At 41.9% G+C, this 22,449-nt stretch overlaps 1 protein-coding gene across 16 annotated transcripts in view; it reads left to right on the top strand.

Annotated features, from left to right (window-relative positions):
• CADPS (calcium dependent secretion activator) overlaps nucleotides 1-22,449 on the top strand; it is a 472,594-nt gene that overhangs the window by 275,555 nt on the left and 174,590 nt on the right. For all 16 annotated transcript variants that reach the window (XM_064367295.1, XM_064367298.1, XM_064367286.1 and 13 more), the window contains exons 7-8: nucleotides 4,734-4,845; nucleotides 11,847-11,986. In XM_064367295.1, coding sequence (XP_064223365.1) covers nucleotides 4,734-4,845; nucleotides 11,847-11,986 — 252 coding nt within the window. The remainder of the gene's footprint in view (nucleotides 1-4,733; nucleotides 4,846-11,846; nucleotides 11,987-22,449) is intronic.

Below are 22,449 nucleotides of genomic sequence, written 5' to 3'. Positions count from 1 at the left end.
ATTGGGATTCATCCGTGACCTAACAACTTGAGGTGAGCCAAGGGTCGTGGTGGGAAGCACAGCTGCAGGACCTGGTAGAAGGGAAAAGCAGCTCAGTGTCCAATAGGACAGGGGTTGTCAGGGCAGCCTCCAGCGGCCTGCATTCCATCCAGCTGATGGGTTCTCGGAAGCATTGACGGCCCCACAGTCTGACGCATGTTACACGCCTTATGAGCTGCACATCTTTGGGTAGCAGCAGGGGTTCAGGCATCCTGGGTTGGTACCCACTGATGAGGCCAGGAAATCCGTACACGCTGAGGACAGTACCATGGAAACACACAGTGGAGTATCCCCAGGACTCTGGGCTCAGGGCTCTTTGCGGCTTAGTGTTAAAGCTTCTCATTTCAGAACTCTTTTGGTTTCCAGCAGGAATCTTGCTCATCCCCATGACCAAGTATAATGAATGCCCAAGGAGATGTCTTTTCTTTTATTTTTATTTATTTATTTTCTTTTAGAGACAGGGTCTTGCTCTGTCACCCAAGCTGGAGTACAGTGGTGTGATCATAGCTCACTGTAACCTCAAAGTCCTGGGCTTAAAGTGATTTTTAGGCCTCGGCCTCTCAAGTAGCTAGGACTTCAGACATGCATCACCATATCCAGCTAATTATTTTATTTTTGTAGAAAAAAATAAAAAGCCTGGGTCTTTCTATGTTGGCTACTCTCTAATGTGTGGCCTCCCAAAGCACTAGGATTACAGGAGCGAGGCACCACACCCAGCCATCCAAAGAGATTAATAGTACAATTAATCATAAATAAATTCATGGTCACATTTTTTGCCAGTGTTGCTAATCACTAATAATGCTTATTACTGATAATTTTTACAATAATAGCAGCAAAAGCTGTAAAATGAGATTTTGGGTTCTGGTCCAACTTGGTCATGATTTCGTGGAATAAAATAGGCAAGATTTTTGTGTATCTCCTCAGTTTTCTCATCTGTGAAATGGCAGTGATAATAGCTATTTTACCATTCATCTGTGTAGTGGAAAGGGCAATGTCAATCTTGCTTTCTTTACACAAGGTCAGATACTTAGTAAGTACTTGATAAATATGTGTTGGGTAGATGTCACAAAGGATACAAAAGTGCAGCAAGATAAGGGGACTGAGTTCTAGTGTTCTAAAGTACTACAGGATGACTATAGTTAACAATAATTTTTAGCATATTTTCAAATAGCTAAAGAGGATTTTGAATGTTCCCAATACTCAAAAAAATGATTAATATTTGAGACGATGACTATGCTAATTACTCTGATTTGATTATTATACACTGAATACATGTATCAAAATAGTTCTCTGGGCCAGGTGTCATGGCTCACGCCTGTAATCCTAGCACTTTGGCAAGTGGAGGTGGGTGGATCACTTGAGGACAGGAGTTCTCAACCATCCTGGCTAACATGGTGAAACCCTGTCTCTACTAAAAATAAAAATAAATTAGCCAGGCACGGTGGCAGGCACCTGTAATCCCATCTACTTGGGACGCTGAGGCAGGAGAATCACTTGAACCCAGGGGGCAGAGGTTGCAGTGAGCCGAGATCACGCCACTGCACTCCAGCCTGGGTGACAGAGCAAGACTCTGTCTCAAAAAAAAAAAAAAAAAAAAAGCACTCTGTACCCTATTGTATTAGTCAGGGTTCTCCAGAGGAAAAAAACTAATAAGATCTGTGTGTGTGTGTGTGTGTGTGTGTGTGTGTGTGTATACACACTCACATATATACACATACATATATATACACACACACACACATATATATGGGTGTTTATTAAGTATTCACTTACATGATCACGAGGTCCCACAATAGACTGTCTGCAAGCTGAGTAGCAAGGAGAGCTAGTCTAAGTCCCAAAACTGAAGAACCTGGAGTCCAATGTTCAAGGTCAGGAAGCATCCAGCACAGGATAAAGATGTAGGCTATAGGAAGCTGGGCCAGTCTCTCCTTTTCACGTTTTTCTTCCTGCTTTATATTTGCTGGCAGCTGATTAGATTGTGCCCACCAGATTAAGGGTGGATTGCCCTCCCCAGACCACTGACTCAAATGTTAATCTCTTTTAGCAGCACCCACACAGAACACCCAGGATTAGTACTTTGTATCCTTCAATCCAATCAAGTAGACACTCAGTATTAACCATCATACCTATAAATATGTACCATTATTACATGTCAACTAATCATTAAGTAAGTAAATTTAAATAGATAAGCAATTATCACTATTACTAGAATACATCTTATTTTGGAAGGGAAGGCAGCCAAAATTTATTGGGTTCTCAACCTCTTCCAAACTTGCAGCTGTTTGTTCTTTACAGCTAGTGTGTGAAATGAGCTTATTTTATAGCTGAGGAAATTGAGGTACAGGGACATGAAGTCCTTGCCCCAAATTTCATAGTTTGCAAGTGACTAAGCCAGGATTTGAACTAAAAATATCTGGTTCGAAACCCTTGCCATTGCTGAGACAAAGATTTCCCTATCTTGAGGTCTTGCTGCAGTTGCTAAGAACCACTTAGGAGTTTCTATCTGTACCTCAAACATTTTGCTGATGTGTTTGAAACCTGTCACTTTTTGTCCTATCTCATGGCCTCCTCCATGTCCTCTCTGTCTCTACTATGACTGACGTGCTTTCTCAGTGGTTTCATGCACTGAGATCCCCATGGATCTGGTTTCCCCTCATCTCAATTTTCCTGGTCTTCTTTTTTCAGCTCTTACTAGATTCCCTGTGTCTTTGAGTTAATAGGATTTATTTGATTAAAGGCAACACTGAGACTAGTAGGCAGGTTTCCGTAATTTACAAAAGAAGAATACAAACTTCCAACAAACACAGGGTAAAATGTTGAAGCCCACTAGTAGTCAGCAAAATATCCATGAAAATAACAATGATAAAATAGGCCAGAAGAAAAGGTGAATAATGATACTCAGGCAAGAAGGAAGCCTGTGATTTGCACTCCCATTTCCAAATGGTGGCAGGAGAGTCACTGCCTTTGTGTAAAGCATTTTGGGAATAGGCATCTCAAGCCTGGAAAGTGTGCATTGATGAGCACAGCTCCTGGAACCGTGTAACATCTCTAAATGTTTGTTGATGAATGAAGGAATGATCTCCCAGCTAGGTCTCCATCCCAAGGAAACAATCAGAGATGAAATCAAAAATTAATATCTAACTCCTAGCTCCTCAGGAGACTGAGGTGGAAAGATTGCTTGAGACCAGGAGTTCAAGACCAGCTTGGACAACAGAAAGAAACACCCACTCAAAAAACAAAACAAAATTAATGCTCATTTCTATTTCAGTAATAGAACAATGGCTAAATAAATTATGGTGCATATATAAAATGTAATATAGAGTCATTAAAAATTATAATAAGCATTTTAAAGTATGAAAGTTGATCATTGTATAAAGTAAAATAAAAAAACTTCTCTATATGAAATTGTATCTATGATGTTTTCTAGTTCTGTAAAAGACATTATATTTGGCATCATTCATTTATTCAACAAATACTTGTTAAGTGCCTTCTGTATGTCCAGGACTGTGCTAAGTTCTGGGTATGCAACATAAACACACAGTCCTTGTGCTCATGGAGCTTACAGAATATTAGAGGATTCTGCTATAAAACAATGACACGAATCAATAATTACAAATCCAGTGATTGCTAGGATGCAAAATTAAATAGTATGCTAAAGAGAGGTTAATACCAGAACACAGTTTAGATTGGGAGGGAGAGTGGCTTTTAAGCTGAGCCCCAAAGAGGTAGCCCAGTGAATGGGTGGGGTGGGGTGAAACACTGCCAACAGAGGAACCATACATATAAGGCCTGAAGTGGCAGAGTCAGGAGGCCTGTGACATTGGAGTGGATGAGTGGCAGTCCATAGGTGGGGGTCCAGATTGCCCCTTGAGTGCAGTGAAACAGATGCCATGGACCTGGAGCTCAGTGCAGTCCAGTTAACACTTCTGGAAGATCACTCTGTTTGCAGGCACAGAATGGATAGCGCTGAATTCTCTGTAAGAATAATAATGAATGAACAGGCTGTATTTGAGGGGCACATTAGGGGCTCATGTGAGCCACACCTGGTGCTATACCCAGATTCTGGGTAATCCAGGCTCCATCTGGGAAAAACTGAAACTCAGATATCCACAGACTATGAGCAGGGAATGGCATTTCCCACATTCTCATCCTTCTCCCTTCCAGTCTCTCTTTGACCTTGACAGGGTGGAGCTCCATAATCTTATTCAACTCCTTTTTGAATGCCAGTGGAAATGGGCTCTCCACCTCCCCACCACTACTGCTGAAGTCTCATTTGAAAGTCAAGTGTTGGCTTGAACCAAATAAAGCCCCATCCCAAAATCTAGAACTGCAGTTTCCACAAAGAAGTCAAAGGATACAATGAAATATTAGTGATTGCCCTGGAATAGTTTGTAGATATGGCAAATGCATGGGGATAAGTTCTCACCAACTTGAGTTTATGCTGATTTCAGGTGATTCCTTATAGTGCTCTATGAAGACCATGGCAACTTTCTGAGCATCTGTCTTGCATTTCCCTAACAAGTTAATTAACACTTTTGTTACTCTGGCAGCTTTGGAGGGGAGGAGAGGAGGATGTGATAACCATTGCTGCCTCTGGTTAACCCTGCATTCACCTGACCTGGGAACAAGGGAATAGTTTAGCCTCACCAAGGCAGATATGTCTACATTGACCTCTTTGATTTTTTCTGCAGCTGGGGCACCCAAGGTGACTTCTCCACAACCCATGCACTGCCAGCTGTAAAGGTGAAGCTATTCACAGAGAGCACAGGTGTCCTGGCCTTGGAGGACAAGGAGCTTGGGCGGGTAAGCACTTCCCATCACAAGGGGGAACTCCAGAGAGTGGATTTCCCCAACTAGGTCTCCAGTGCACAGGACACCAACAGGCAGCATTGCCATGTGCTGAGAGGCTCAATTTTGAACATTAAATCCTGGGCTCCACTCTAAATTAGCTGGGTGACCTTGAGCAAGTTCCTCGACCTCTCTGAGCCTCAGATTCTCTTATACAAAGCTGGGCTAACAAGTGTGTGTGCTATAGGAGATAGAGCAGGAGTTCTCAATACTATCAGACCCAAACATCCTTTAGGGTTAAGATTTGTAATGCCTTCTACTGTCTTAAAGTGGAATTCTTCGATGATTTAACTGCCTACCCACCTGATTGTTAAAGTCAACGCAGTGACATAACAGAGAAACAAAGGGAAGTAAATTAATAGTAAAAAATCTTCAAAATGTAAATACTCAAAGACCAAATGGAGTAGTGCTTTGCTTGCTCCCGTATGAAGAGTCACTGTGAAGGTGACAGCTACAAAATCCACTGTGGGGTATGGAGGTGTGCTGCACGGGTGACTCCCAAGCCTGAGCATCAGTAAACTGATTTAATGAAATGGTAAACAATACTTGGTAAAGTTTCCTTGATTTCCTTGGAAATGTGCCAAAAAGACTTTGATTTGAAATTGTAAGACAAGAGTTCAGATCTCCATGTAGTTCATTATAAACAGACTTTTTCCACCTCCGCTAATATCCCATGGGAATATTCAAAAGTCAGAGGCAGGAAGATGCCTCACTAGGGAGCATCCTTGAAGGATGTTTAGCACCCCTGGCCCCGTGCACTCAATGCCAACAGGGGCCGACACCATTATTTTGTCAATCAAAATGTCATTAAAATTTCTGAGACACCCCTGAGAGGTCGTGGTACCAACTCCCTTGAGAACCACTGAGATAACAGTGAAGTTTCTCTTTGCATATGAACCATTGACTCTGCACCAGGAAGCCAGTAATATTTTCACAAGTCGATTTTGCCAATGACCCCACCTGCTTATGGTAAAATCTGAATTCACTCATTTAATTTGGCTTCTCATCACCTCTTCACCCCCATCCATTGCCACGTTCCTCCCCGTCCCCAGCATCATTGGCCATATTTCAATCCCTCATGTAAACCAAATTATCTTCCCTCCTCAGGGGGCTTCCTCTCTACCTGTTGTCCTCTCCCTACCTCCCAACCCTTCAAAAAGCATAAATGCCTTCTCTGTATACATACCACCTCCTTGGAGAGCCCTTTCCTGACAGCCCAACCCCCTTCATTTGCTATCTCAGCTCCTCATTCACATATACTACTGAACTGATCACCAATGAGAGAAAGAAACAGAATTGACAGACATTCAGGCTTCTGTCTGCCCCACTGGACCATAAAACCTCTACAGAGATAGAAACCTAAACTATCTTGTTCACTACCTTATACCCAGAGCCCAGAACACAGACTTTCAATTAATTTTATTTCATGTTGGTTGAATCTGTAATCACTCCTGAAAGTGACATGATCTCAGCCAAGGCGATCTCTCTGAGCCTCTGATATACCATCTATAGCATAAAGAGAGACCACCCCAAACAAGCACACAGGCACACACACTTCACAGTGCCAGCGAGAACTCATTTCCTGTGCTTCCTTTTTTTCTCTTCCTTTCTTTCCTGCATTTTCCCAATCTGGCTTTCCTCTATAGAATCAACCTGGAGTGATATTACTACAGCATAGACCATAGATGGAGTTTAAATGAAAAGTAAAGAAAGCTAATAGCAAAAACAAAAAACAGTGTCCCTACCCAGAAAAGTGGGAGGAGAGGGGATGATGAAAGAAAAGAAAGGTTTAACTGTTTTCTTTGAGAAATGATAGGTACTCATTTCTGTCCCTAGGGAAAGAGAGACTCACATAGAGTGGAGGAATTATCCTGCCTTTCATTTTTCTTCAAACTTCTCTGTTTCCAGGAAGGCAGATGTTAAAGATCATGAGTCTCAGAGACCCTGTATATTAGTGTTAGAAAGAACCAGTGTAACTGACCAACCCAGGATGCTCAACCTGGGTCCACAATGAGCCTCTGAAGACCCTCGATGCCCTTAATTTTTTTTTTTTTTTGAGACAGAGTCTCGTTCTGTTGCCCAAGCTTGCTGCAACCTCCACCTCCCTGGTTTAAGTGATTCTCATGCCTCAGCCCCCTAAGTAGCTGGGATTATAGACACACACCACCCACACATCTGGCTAATTTTTGTATTTTTAGTAGAGACAAGGTTTTACCATATTGGCCAGGCTGGTCTCGAACTCCTGACCTCAAGTGATCCGCCCACCTCCACTTCCCAAAATGCTGGGATTATAGGCCTAAACTACAACACCCAGCCTGAAAATAGTTTACAAATGTGTGTGTGCCTAGGCCTATATGCGTTTTTCTGGACTGGCTACCAAAGCATTCACCAACTTCTCAAAGCCATTTCTACTCAGAAAAATTAAAGCCACTGGCATATTGAAATCCTTTGTTTTATAGATGAGAAAACTTACTCCCATGGAATGTAGGAGACTCCTCCAGAGCCACCAAGCAGTCAGGGCCTATGTATGGGCCAGGCCACTGTCCCAAAGACTTTCTGCATAGCCCCTCAGCTCTCTCAAGACAACCCTATTGAGGCAGCCACAGTCATCACCCCTCTCGTACTGAGGAGCATACTGAGGCCCAGAGGCTTCAGTTACTTCAGGAATCATGTTGTCTCATCTCCAGGGCTATTTGTACTACACTCTGTTGTCCCTACACAAAAATAAAACCCTGGGCTCTGCTTTGGTGGTGAAAGCCATGGGCTTGCCACAGTTCCACACGCACTCATTTCATAATGATTCATTCTTTTCTTCAGGCCCCTCATACATTCCCCCAGATGCTAGTTTACTGCTCCTTTGTGCCAAAGAAACTGTCCGCCGGTTGCACTAATGCTGGCCTGCCTGGCCCTTGTGCTGGCTGGACACCCTCCGCTGGCAGTATCTTCATAGGCAGCATCTAGGTGACCCAAGAGTGCAGTGAAGTCACACTTGGACCTCACGGGAGAGTGTTTCTCTGCTCTAATTCTTCCCACACATAGCAGAGCCAGTTTAGAATCCTGGTCTTACATTTATTCATTCAACCATTTTTTGGTTTGTTTCTTTAGTGTTATCCTTTGTTTTTAATAATGTTTTTAATTTAAAAAATTCATGCACATTGTGAAAACAAGTAAAAATGGATATATAGAGAAAAGTAATTATCTCTTCTATATCGTTCTAGTATATCTTCCCAGAGAAATATCTTGTTTTCAGTTTATGGTTATCCTTCCCCAGATAGTCTCTGCATGTACAAACATAGCATATATAAGCACATATGTGTATATTACCCCTCTTTAAAAAAAAAAGCACAATTGGAAGCTACTATATATGCACCTCCCTACATGGTGCCTCAAATCATTATATTTGGTGATTAGTTCATATGACTCTAGACTGACCTGACTTCTTTTTACATAGCTGCATTATATTCCATTATGTAGATGTATTTTATTTAACAAATCCTCTGTTGATGAATTTTTAGATTATTTCATCTTTGGCTATATAAACAATGCTTCAGTGAATAGCCTTGAATTTATTTTCTTTGTATATGTATGGATACCTATAGAATAAATTTCCAAAAAATATTTTGCTGATTGAAATTTGAAATTTGACAGATACTGCCAGATTGTCCCCTAAAGTGCAGGCACCAATTGATCCTTCCACAAAAGGCGTAGAGTGCCTGTTTTCCTGCATCTTTTCCAACCCTGCAATATTATAGGATTCTAGGCCCGCTGTGTCCAATCATTTGTGCTGTGCACAGAGCAAATAGGAATAACGACAGGCAAAAACCCTTAACCTCATAAAGCATAAGGAGCACAGACATAAAGCCAGAAATTACAGTGTGATATGGGAGGTGTTGTTAGGAGGGAAAAAAAAAACCCACCTGGAAATGAAGCACTTAGCAAGAAGGCAGAATCCAATCTGAGGGGCAGGGATTCCTTCCTGGGGGATGCAAGAGGTACCCAGAGAGATATAGGCAAGATGGGGAGGGGATCCGTCAGGTAAAGGCCCAGGGTAAAGCAGTCCCTCAGCAGGCCCTGACTGTTCGCAGGCAACTAGGAGAAGCCACGGCTGGCTGGAGTGCAGCTACTGCAGGGGGTGGGTCCATGTGGCCACATCAGCATCCCCACATCAAAGCACAGCACACATGGGCCTCGGCTGAATTGACAAAGTGCTTGATTAGCAGCCTGGAATGTCCAGATGAGGTGTCTGTTCTGCTTGGGACTCATGTGCGCCCAGAAGGACCCTCATAATTCAGCAGCACTGACACATACAAATGAGTCGTCAGCCTGTCAGGGGCATGGCAGGGTGGGGACAAAGACAGAAAAGAACTGTGGTCACTTCATCTCTCCATCCACCCTGGAGAAGAGGTCTCCCCAGGAAGCAATTGCACAGGGGAAGAAGTCTTTGTGGCGCAGCCAGTAATGAGCTGTGGCCATTGCATCACGAATGGACACCAAATTGCCAGTGGGAAGCACGCCCAGAATCCATATGGCAAAAGGCCTGTTAATGAGCTCCGGGTGCCCAGAGCACTGCTCCCTCTGTGATTTTGCCAAACAGGCAGGAGCAGACGGAAACCCAGGGCCTTTCTTACTGCTGTTCCAGCCCTGGGTGGGGTGTCTCTTACCAGCACCTCCCTTGCTGGCTTCCCAGCATCATACCCCTACCTCTCTTAGGCCAGACCAGCCTCAGGATGGAGGGTCAGCTTCACTGAGATTAGCAGCCCCCTCAAAATGTCAGATCTCAGGATGTGGCACATGATACAGGGTGACATGTAAGAACAAGCAGCTCCTAGAGAAAAGGGAGAGGTCTCCACGACCCAGCAGTGTCCTGACTCACGCATTGACTCCCATCATCGTCCTATGACATGTTGCAGTTCTCTGGTGGCAGTTAAGTGAATTTATACATTTTATGCTGGAGCTCTAACTAAATGAACCCTTACAAAATAAACAAGTGACCTCAGAAGATAGCTGCACAGAAGCTCTGATTTGAAGGTAGTATTAGCAATGCAAGCCTGGCAAACCAGAAAAATGGTGGAGCTAACACCTGACCTACTGGCAGGCACTCTGCCACTCATATCATGAGATTAAAAACAGTGCCAGTGTAATCAGATGGGACAAGACGTCAGTCAAGACATGATGAAATTATTTATAAGACTACTCGAACTATGGATTTATAACCAATGTCATTAACAATGTACCTTGCCCTAAATATATGTGATACCTTAAATACAGCTAATAGCACAGCCACCATAATTAGCAAGTTATTTAAAAATATAGATTTGTAAATATTTAGCCCATCTTTGATTTGTGTATATTTTATGATATATGTGATAAGGTAATATATTAATACAAAGTAAACTTATGTAATATAAAATGTTAGCATACAGATACTGGGCTAATTGCTCAAAAACATTTGACTAAAATAGGACATGATCAAAAAACATTGACAGCCTCTGATCTGAAAAATCAGGCTTTTCTGCATTTCAATCATGTCATAAGACATTGGGAACACTTGAAATTTGTGGTTAGCAAGAATGTATATTTCATCAGAGATAGGGAATTTAATGAAGAAAAAGGGTCAGGTCCAGAAAGAGAAGGGCTGAGAAATCAGCATAAATGAAGCACATCTAAGTGGGTTGATTTTTCTTTTCTGCCATGGCCGCCGCCGCCGCCGCCGCCGCCGCCGCCGCCTCCTCCTCCTCCTCCACCTCCTCCTCCTCCTCCTCCTCCTCCTCCTCCTCCTCCTCTTCCTCCTCCTCCTCCTCCTCCTGTCTGCAGTCTTTTTCCACAGTCACACAGGAAGCCATATGTGTCTACCCTTCAAGCATGGGCCAAGCTTGCATGACTAATGAAGCTGATACAGCATCCAGAAGGCCAGAGTGCCCACCCTTGAGACCCTGCCCTCATGGCCACCTCCAGAGGTGAAAGAAGTCCAGGAAAGGGATCTACCGTCCCTGCACCTGGAGAAAATAAATACTTTGAAAACAGCCAAAGCAACTTGCAACAAACCAGGGCATGCTGCCATCACAGAAGCAAATCTTAGCAAGCCCAGCTTTTGTTGTGCCTATATTTAGTTCATGTTCCCTTAGTTTCAGGGATTTTCCAAATATTCCATTCCTCCCTAAATGCATGTTCCCCAGATCCCATGTGGCTCCTGAGAACTCTGTGATCACAAGGCAAAAAAGTGGATTTACTGAGTTACCCACTTCCTGTTTCACTCTCAGAATTCCAGACAACAAGAATGGATGTAGAAGACCCAAATCAAACTGCTCTTTCTGAAGCACACTGGTGAAAGGCATTTCCTAAGAGCTGATCTGTCTTCAAGTCGTGTGTGCTTTCTTCCATGCCAGGGCAAAGTGGGATGTTGTGTGATAAGATATCCAGGCCAGGTGAAATCAGGTTGAAATGTGTGACTCTAAGCAAGTCCCTTTCTTTCCCTGAGTCTCACATTTCTCATCCATCTAATAAGGTTTCTTCCATTTTCCCCTGGGGGCCTTGAGGAATTTCTCCTCTTGAAAAGTGAAAGAAATCCTAAATAATGGAGAAAAAGAGTGGACTAAAAGGACTCTCTAATATATTAGCATATTTCTTCCTTTTATGCATCCATCTTCTTACGCAAAGATATAGAGAATAATGGGTGGACAATGTTCTCCATTCTGGGTTTGTTTAGTACTTCTGAACATTAGAAAAGTCTAAGAAGAATCACAGAAATCATGATTTTCATGACAGAATCATTACAGAAACACAGAAGTCTTTACTTTTACAAAATTAGCCAGGAAGAGAAGGAAGGAGCAAAAGAATGTGTTTCTGTCCCCAGGCAGTGCGAACTGTTCGAGCCAGGCATCAGAATCAAAGTTTCAAATCTATAAAAACATAATGGTGCTTCTATTTTCTAGCTGCTTGTCCTTTTTCCCCTGCAGGTTATTCTCCATCCCACCCCGAACAGCCCTAAACAGTCAGAGTGGCACAAAATGGCAGTATCCAAAAACTGCCCCGACCAAGATCTCAAAATCAAACTTGCTGTCCGAATGGATAAGCCTCAAAACATGAAGCATTCTGGGTAAGTGTTTCTTCCCCAAGTGGCAGTTTTGGACACACGTCTGTTCATTTCTCAAAACAAAAACAGAAACAAACACACGACCTTCAGAGAACTATGTAGAAGGAAATACAAAGGGTTCATGAGGTTTTAAAGTGTTTGACTTTGATATTTACAGTAATCTTCCTCAATTCTTATGATTATTGTATTTGCATCCTTGCTGTCAAGATAGAAAAATGTCCTTCTCTTTCTCTAATAGGGTTTCTAGGACAATTCGAAACTTTCTTAGCAGCTTGCTATGTGATTTTAGTTTGGGGAGGTCTTGTAGGCTCCACATACCTTGTCAGAGACAACCAGATCATTTAAACTCTGTAAATCACTCACTTGCCCCTCAATCAGCAACCACATCTTTGAGGTATGAGCAGCAGGCAGAAGTCACCTTCAATCAAGTCACATTTAATATATTTTAGTATTTAGTGCAGCATTTAAATGAATAAGAAAAAATAGAAAATTTGTGATTATTTTCTTAAAGTCTAAAAAAAATGACCAATTAAGTTCAAGTAGAGCAAAAAGAATAAGTAAGATGTCATTTTTTTTTTTACAAATAAAACCAATGATTTTTCTAGAAAATGTTTGTTAGTGGCTGAGTAGATGCTGAGCCATGACCTATTAAACTAAATTACGTGGATCCCATTATCTCAGAAATCATGATAATCTTGTAACTCTGAAAAGGGAAAGTCGAACTAGTTGAAGGGAATGGAGTCTTTGGCGGATGTTCTGTAGGTACCCCCTGCCAACTGGCTATCATTCTGCTTAGCCCCTCTGGGCCCTAAAAGGGTCTCGTTAATTCTTTTTTGGGTATATGTGTATTGACGATAAGGCTTGAAGTGCTGAAAGTGCCATTAAAATGAGGGTTTCGCCAGGCATGGTGGCTCACACCTGTAAGCCCAACATTTTGGGAGGCCAAACGGGGCAGATCACCTGAGGTCAGGAGTTCCAGACCAGCCTTGCCAACATGGTGAAACCCTGTCTCTACTAAAAATACAAAAAAATTACCTGGGCATGGTGATACACGCCTGTAATCTCAGCTATTCAGGAGGTTGAGGCAGGAGAATTGCTTCAACTCAAGAGGTGGAGGATGCAGTGAGCCAAGATCGCACCATTGCACTCCAGCCTGAGCAACAGAGTGAGACTCCATCTCTAAATAAATAAATATTAATGAGGGTTGGTTAGATGTCCTAGAGGTTTGGGGAATTCAGATACCCTATTTCAGGACCTAGCCGTGATTAAGACAGATTTAAACGGAAGCGCACATGAAGTCCAGGAGGGCATGACCAGGACAGGAATTTTGAACATCCCAGTGGATGAGCAGACTACAGCAGCATGCGGTCTGAGAGTAAAGAACAGGAGGCTAGCCGTGGTGCCTCGGAGTTCTGGGAAGCAAAGAAAGCCCAAGGTTCCAGAGAAGAATAGAGAGCAACCAGTCAGGGTACCAGAGAGGTTCAGGTATGAAGGGTTCCAGAGGAAGCAAAGGTCACCTGTGAACTGTAGACCAGTTATTCAACCCAATCTTTGATTTGGATTTAGAGAATTTGCTTTGCATTGTCTTGAGGCCAAATTATTCCAAGCCTGAGATGGGATTATGGCAAAGCTCTTCTGCCTGGGGTGTGAAAAAGCCATGGGAGCATGTGCAGGGCCCTAAGTGTACACTCAGTCCTTCGTCAAGGGTCCAGGATGAAGTACAACCAGGTTTTCTTTGATTAAATTAGAATGCCATGAAACATTGCTGAGGTCCACCTTTCTTCCTTCTTACCATGCTCCTGGCATATATTCTGACAATATTCATGGAATTTCTCCCTAATATCTCTTTCCCCTCTGTGATGAACATCCTAGTTTCAAGACAAAGAGGTTGATAATTCAATTAGGTTTCTGTAGTATACAAGAAAAGATCTGTACCTTTAGTAAAATCCTGCCTCATAAACACCCAGTAAATATTTGCTAAAGGAACCAGCACGTGAGTGAGCATAGCAGACGTGGAAAGAGAGAGAGAGAAACAAAGAGGAGAGGGCAGATCAAAGAGAGAAAATAGAGAACAGAATATGAATGAATGTATCTGTCCTCTAAACTGCTATTTTTTCACTTCCTTTAAAAAAACGATCAGTGCCTCAGCCCACATTCGAGTCCCCTTTGAAGCACTGTGCTAGGAGTTTTACTCTGTCATTTATTCTCCACAGCAACCACTTGACACAGGTATTATTTTCCCTATTGGACGAATTCCCATTTCCCACATTCTCTTCATTCACTCTGCTGGAAACTGAACTAACTGATTTGGACTGGGTAATTTTTGTGTTGATTTGTTTGTAAAGTATTAACATATTTCAGGCTACCTTGACCCTACAGATGACAGAAGAAATATGTAGCTCACTTCTGACAGGTTCCATAGCTATTTCATATTGCTAGACTGCCATTTTAAAATTTCCCCTGCCAGGAAATATAGCAGGAGAGCTTAAAATAGCTCTGAAAAGTGAACGGTGGCTGCCTTAATAACACCATCAGACCCAGTGTGTCCTAAATCAGGGGTGAGCAACCTTAGTTGCCTAAGGGACTTTTCAGGAAAAGTAAAAATGTTTATGGACTATCTTTTTTTCCACAAAAATAGTTTTACTGAGCCCCATTGTATAAAGGAGGACAGAAATGGGAGAGCTATGTCACAGCTTAGAAAATGGGAAAGAAAAGGAAAAAAATTTATTTTTTTTGAGACAGGGTGTGGCTCTGTTGCCCAGACTGGAGTGCAGCAGCATGATCTCATCTCACTGCAGTCTCTGCCTCCCAGGCTCACGCCATCCTCCCAAGCAGCTAGGACCACAGGTGTACACTCACCACACCCAGTTAATTTTTGTATTTTTGCTAGAGATGGGGTTTTGCCATGTTGACCAGGCCGATCTCAAGTTCCTGGACTCAAACGATTTGTCTCTTTGGCTTCCCAAAGCTCTGGGATTACACGCATGAGCCACCATGCCCAGCCAAAAAAGGAATTTTTAAGAAGCATAGCTGAGGTTATAAATTGTTTCCACATTAAGGTTGTTTGAAACATAAAAGGAACATCACAATCACTGGGAATTATGACTGTTGGCATGCACTGTAGTTCTTTAAATGAGCCACTGGGCCATTCAGAATAACTTTATTGAATGGAAATGTATCAATGGGAAAAATCAACACTGCTTCTTGACCTTAAAATGTTAGTATCTGGGCATATTTGAGAATTAGCAACTCCTAGGTGGCTTTCTAATTTTCATCTTCTATTATCTGTATGGTGTTTTCAAGTTCAGGAAATGCATTCACATCCGTTCTCTCATTTTATCAGTGAAACTGCCTCACAAGGATTAGGTATTATCGTTCTCCCATCTTAATAAATGATCCTCCCTTCACCCAGATACCCAGACCAAAAACCTTGAGGTAATCATTGACATTTTTCCTTCTCATTCACAATCAAGTATTTTTTTTTCTTTTTGAGACAGGGTCTTGCTCTGTCACCCACACTGGAGTGCAAAGGTGCAATCCTAGCTCACTGCAGCCTTGACCTCCTGGGCTCAAGCAGTCCTCCCACCTTAGCCTCCCAAGTACCACCACGCCCAGCTAAGTTTTTTTTTTAATTGCAGAGATGGGATCCCGCTATGTTGCCCTGGCTGGTCTCGAACTCTTGGCCTCAAGCAGTCCTCCCACCTCAGCCTCTCAAAGGGCTGGGATTATAGGCATGAGCCACCACACCTGGCCATCATCAAATTATTTTCACTCCATCTTCAAGATAAATCTAGAATTCAACCCCTCACCCCTGCCTGCATCTCACCATTGGCCTCCAAGCCTCCATGGCTGCTCCCCTTCACTTGCTGCTCCTGCCTTGTAAGTAGTCCCCTGCTTCCGCCCCTGCCTCCCAGTAGTCTATTTCCTACCGTGAAGCAAGGGGAATTAAAAAAAAAAAAAAAACCACACACACACACAAGTCAGATCTTGCCACTCGAATGCAGGAAAACCTCCAGTGATTCCCCATCTCATTCAGAGTGAAAGCCAATGTTGTTACCATGAATACAAGGCCCTACCTTCCTGGTTTTGATCACTGCACCAGCCACACTGGGCTCCTTGCTCTTCCTCCCAGGCACCAAGTCCACTCCGATCTCAGGGCCTTTGTCCCAGCTGTTTCCCCTCTCTTTCACCCAGATCTCCAGTGCTTCTAGACCTTATCAGAAAGCCTTACCTGGCCCACCTGTGTCCTCCCTCCCTCTCTTACTCTGTTTTGTTTTCACCAGAGTTCTTATCATTATCATACATATCATATACTTCTTTATTTATTAGTTTGTCATCTGTCTTCCCCACTAGACTGTGAGTTGCTTGTCAGTAAGGACATTTGTCTCCTTTTTTCACAGAACCTTCATACAGAGACTGTTATGTAGCAAAAGTCCAGTGAATTATTTATTGTTTAGATGAATAAGTGAATAAATGAACCCCCATTTACTCTTAGAGAAATTGGAGCTTAAAGTGGTTAAAAGACTTGTCTGAGTCAGAGTAAACATTAGAGCTAGGTCCAGAGTTATTCCTTTCAATCCAACCTTAACTGAAGACCTGAAGCTTGACTAAAATAGCTCCTCGTGGCTCCATATTGAATTCCTTCAATGAACCATAGTCCACCAACCAGGAGTAATTTGCAGCAATCTGATATTCCTTTTATATTTTAACAAACTTCAAAAGGGATATAGTTTGTAACACTCAGCTAGCTTCTTAAAATCTCTTTTCCCCTTCCATTTCTGTAGCTGTGCCACTGCTCTAGACCTCTTGTTTTTCAAAATCATTATACTTCTCTCATCATAGGTCTCCAAGACACCACTCTCTTTGGCACAGACTCTAAAACCAGGCTACTGGACTAGATTAATCAAATCAAATATCTTTAGTGTTTCACTTTATCTCCCTTGTTGACTTCTTATCTATAAATGTCAATTAGATCAAGTCAGTTTATAGTGTTGTTCAAATAATCTATATCCTTACTGATTTCCTGTCATTTATTTAGAGGAAGCTCTCAATCTCTTATTACAGTTTTAAATTTGTTTCTCCTGGTAGTTCTGTTTTTGCTTCATATATTTTGAAGCTTTGTTATTAGATGCAGAAACATTTAAGATTGTTATGTCTTCTTGATTGACTTATTCCTTTATCATTATGAAATAATCTTCTTTATCTCCAGCAATATTCTTTGTCTGAAATTTACCTTGTACGACGGTAATATAGCCCCTCCAGCTTTTTTTTTTTAAGTATTAGCAAGGCAAATCTTTTTTCTATCTTTTTATTTTTAACCTATTGTGTCTTTGTAAAGTGCATTTCTTATAGGCAGCATAGAATGAGGTCTAACTTTTTAACTCAAATCTGAAGATCTCTGCCTTTTAGTTGAGATATTTAGCCTATTTACATTTAATGTGATTATTGATAGGTGTAAACTTATCATTTTGTTATTTGTCATCCTTGCTTTTTATTTTCTGTTTGTCCCATCTGATCTTTGTTCCCCTTTTCCTATTTTTCTGCCTTCTTTGGAATTAGCTGGATATCTTTATGATTCTACTTTATCTTCTTTATTATATTATTATCCCTAAATGCCAATTAGATCAAATTGCCTAGAATGCAATTCTTGCCACAACCACTTACTAGCTGTAGGCAAGTTGCTTAACCTCACTGTACTTCATTTTGCTCAATGTAAAACAGAAATAACAACAGTGTTTGTCTTGTAGGGTTGTTGTGAGGACTACATGAGCTAATACATGTACAGCATTTAGAACAAGGTCTGATACATGGTAATAGCTACAGCTATGAAAGAGTTGTTGGTAGTGGTGGTTGTAATCATCATTGTTATTTGCTTTCATCTATTCTTTGTACTTTTCCCCAGCCCATGCTTCTTCTTGCTGGGCTGCTGCAAGATGGCTAAGGTACCTGGAGTCTCCCTCCTCTCCACCTTCTCCTTTACTACCCAAGGAGAGGACAAAAGCATCCCTGAGGAATCATGGTCCTTGCCTCACTACAACTTCTATTCTCATAAGAAGTTCTTATGAAGAATTTCTAACAAGGAGGAAAATGTTCAAGAGACCTATTGTACAATATGGTGACTATGATTAATAACAATATATTGTGTACTTGAAAATTACAAGGCAGTAGATACTTAATAAACAGAGCTATGTTACTAATTTACATTAAATTCACAAATACCACAAGAGAAGACTGTCCCTTTTTTTTTATTCAAATGAAAAGTTACAAGCATTGCCATGGATGCTACCCTGCCAAGTAGTCCCAGGGCAGAGGGGCACTGAGGCCAGGGGGGTCTTCCATGATTCAGCAGTTTTGGGGGATTCCTGCAACTTTAGTTGAACACAAATTAATCTTCATCTTCTTTTTTTAATCCTTTGTAGCTCATCACTCTGGCCTCTCATATAACTAAAATGTCCCCAGTGAATAACAGGGATGTCAGTGACATAGTAGCAAGGATTTTACAAAAATGTCATAAGAGAGGATACATTCAAATCATGATGCAAAATATGGCCTGGAGCTCCAGACCCAGACATGTGTGTCTCACTTTCCTTTCCAACAGATGTGTACCCAAAAGTTGAATGTGAATTCAAATAAAGAATCCAAAGAGAAGCCCTTTGCAAAGTCAGTAATTACTTACTCTTTCTACTAGGACTGCTTTGTTTTGTTTTGTTTTGTTTTTTTTGAGATGGAGTCTCACTCCATCACTCAGATTGGAGTGCAGTGGCGTGATCTCAGCTCACTGCAGCCTCCACCTCCCGGGTTCAAGTGATTGTCAACCTCAGCCTCCTAAGTAGCTGGGACTACAGATGCACATCACCATGCCCAGCTAATTTTTTTTTAGTAGAGATGGGGTTTTACCATGTTGGCCAGGCTGGTCTCAATATCCTAACCTCAAGTGATCTGTCCACTTCAGACTCCCAAAGTTCTAGTAGTACAGGTGTGAGCCACCGTGAGGACTGCTGTTTTTACTAAGACAAATAGTAGCACACACAACAACAACAACAACAATAATACTTATCCAGCCCTTACAACGTGCCGGTGAGTATGCTAAGCACTTGACATGTATCACCCCATGAGTTCTTACAAGAACTCTATGAAGTAGCTGTTATGTTATCCCCACTTCACAGCTAAGGAGACTGAGGCACAGGGTAGCTAAGCCAAAGGAAAGTTTATGACAGGGCCAAAATTCACATTTAGGTGTCTCTCCTTTAGTCTGAGATATAATCACTGGTCTAAACTTCCACTCACTACATTAGAATACTGCTTTATCTATTGGTAAATCCAGATTTCCACACACCCAGACAGCCTGAAGACAGAGTTGAGGGCCACGAATGCCCACACAAATAGATCGCCTGTAGTGTGAGGAGCTAGAAGGGAAGCCACCTGTGTGTCTGCAATAACAGAACTTCCATCTGCTCCAGGTGCTGTGCATCCTATTTAATGAGCATGTTTTAACCCAAGAAAATGCAGAGCCGGAGCTGACTAGACAAAAACAGTACATCTCAGTCCTCAGTTTTTCTTAGTTTTGACACCTTCTGGTATGTGCCAAATTAGCAATAAATTCTGAAGAAAACCTCAGAGGGAAAGCCCCTCCCTCAAGCAGACTTTCTGTAGGAAAATTGTTACTTTTTCTCTGATCCCACCAGCTTTCCCATTCAGAAGCCTTTAACCAGAAATCCCCTCTGTTCAATTAGAATCATGACTCATGTTCTGACTTCAAAAAAGAAACCAAAGTTTGTCATCTAGAAGGGAGGAGGAAGAGTGTGAAGAGGAAGCTTTAGAGTCAGACTGTTCTGAGTTTAATTTCTGGCTGTGTCCTTCATCAGCTGTGGAACCTGGGAAAGTTACTTAAACTTTCTCAGCCTCAGCTCCCTCAACTATAAAACAGGAATAATTGTATGATGGTATAGCTAATAGTAAGTGTTTACTTTAAGCTAGCTATTGTTCTAAGCACTTTATATTTCTACTTTAGTCCTTACAACCCTTGAGGTAGGTACCCTTATTATTATCCCCATTGTATAGATGAGAAAACTGAAGTAGAGATACTCTAGAAATTTATTTGCCCAAGGTTGCACACGAATCTAGGCAACATATCTCCAGATTTAAGCTCTCAACTCCTCCACAAGAGCGTAATAAATTCACATAAAGTGGCTGGCATAGCACAGAAAACTTGTAACACTTCACTAAGCAGTAGCTATGATTTTTATTATGAAGGGAGAGTTAATTATTCAGTATGAATTACACTCTATGGGTTCTAGTGAACTTCTTTTCCTACTTTTATTCTCTTGTATTATGATTATATACACAATAGATGTTGTAGCTGTATTCATTGTTGCAAATCTCTGGGAAATGGGTTGTAGCTGCAAGACAGAATTCCAGAAAAATGTGAGGCTGTTACAATCTTGCTAGTCATAACTAAAAAACCACAAAATTTCTTGCCCACTTCCTGAATTTTATCTTTTACGTCATCTACTTCCCTATGCAAGTAAGTCCAAGGAGATTTCCTTTCACGTATTTAAGTTATTGATTACTGCTAAAATGATACATTTTCCTCTGCCCATGGAGAGATTCTGTAATAAAGCTGACATTTGTTATGCATCTACTTCCTGACATGCCTCAAGCTCATACTTCACAAGCACTGTCTCATTTAATCCTCACAACAGCCCTGTGAGTGAGGAACCATTACTGACCTGTCTTACAGAGCACCAAGAGGTTAAGAATCTTGACCAACATCTCACAGTAGCTGGTAGAACTAGAACTGGAAGATTATACTCTTAACGGTTACAAGCCAATAATCTCTCTCCTTAGCCCTGGCTGAACCTCCCTTTTATGTCCATTTCTGCCATGAATACATTAATATATCATTGTAAGCACTGACCAGGACAGTTAGATGATTTATGTAACCCCGGAGCTGTTTGCACTGGCCTCAGCAGCAGCACAGGGCTGATAAACTTATCAGTCATCAAGTCAATGCTTCCTGCATCAGCTTTGGTCCAGCCATCACCTCTCTTGCCTGAACCCCTGTAACCAGCTCCTCACTGATCTCTCTACTGTCTCTCTTGCCCCTTCTTCCTACAGTGTATTCTCTACCCAGGAGCCAGTGTGATCTTCTTACATAGAAATATGATTGTGTCACCACTCCCCCGCTCTTAAAACCCTTCCATAGTTTCTCATTCCTATTTAGAATGAGCATATTGGTGATCTGATTTACCCACTTAAGAGGTCAGTCTAGCTGCTGTGGGATGAATGAAGCATAGAGACGAGAAGGAAAGTGGGGAGGCCAGTTAGCAGATTCTTGTCATGGTGCAGGTGGTGGTGATGGTGACTTGACTGGAGAGTTGCAGTGGCGATGGAATGAGGTAGGACACATTTGGGAAGGAATGCTGTAGGTAACACCCCCGGGGGCACCGAGGAAGGAGAACTGTGCAGACCCCAGGCACAATTAGTGCCTGAAGTATAACTCACTGTTTACTTATATCTAGCTTATATATATAATCATACTTAGTCCCATATAATCTTTCTATATAATCATATAATAACTTACTGCTTACTATATCTAACTTATATATATAATCATACTTAGTCCCGTATAATCTTTCTGAATAATCATATAGTTATTGTAGTCAGAGCTGTACTGACACATTTAGTGCTGATTTGTAGAATCCTTCTATATAACCATATAGTAGTTTGTAATAGGAAGAATGCCTAGAGCAGGCACAGAACAGAAGCAGTACACGGGAAAACAGTCAGACCAGGACAAGAACAAAAGACCCAGGCGGTGGCATCCCTGCCTGAAAGAGCGTATGCTATATGGCAGTCTTAGAGCAAGAGCCTCTTCTCCTGATAAAGGAGTTGTAGTACCTTGCATCCAGTTCCTGTGGAAAGTAGGCCTCAGGCCTGAGATCCCACAAATAAACGAGGGAGAAGAACCCCTCTGGTGTGACCAGTCACAGCGGCTGTACACCCTGTCAGTCTTTTCTCGCTTCTGTGCTAGTGCAAATCATCCTCCCATAAATATCTTAAGAGAAGAGCACAAGTCTGTCAGCTCCCATTGCATTGGCTTATGGTATCTTTCTATTAGAAACCCTTTGAAGTCTCCAGCCCCCTCACTTGTGATAGGAATTCAGAAAGAACAACATGATTCTGTGATAGGTATTTAGAAAGCAGAATCGGGGTTCCTTCCCTCCAGAAACTCACAGTTCAATAGGAACAGTAAATATCACAACAAATAAATTAAAACTGTGCAATAGTTGTAACAGCAGAATTACCTACAAGGCCTAGGAGGTGATGATATCAAAGTAAGGGTTTAAACTGAGGGAGAATATGAGTTTTCTCATGAGGATCACGGAGAAGGCATCCCAGGCAGCATCAGTTGTACCAGGTTACAGAGGTGTGAAACTTTATGGTGTGGTCAGGAATTCCAGATA

Source organism: Aotus nancymaae, unplaced genomic scaffold (genome assembly GCF_030222135.1).
Source record: "Aotus nancymaae isolate 86718 unplaced genomic scaffold, 86718_ANA_hifiasm-v0.15.2.pri h1tg000067l, whole genome shotgun sequence".
NCBI classification, from domain to species: Eukaryota; Metazoa; Chordata; class Mammalia; order Primates; family Aotidae; genus Aotus; species Aotus nancymaae.
The sequence above is the reverse complement of the archived record's forward strand: the minus strand, read 5'-3'. Positions and strand labels throughout refer to the sequence as shown.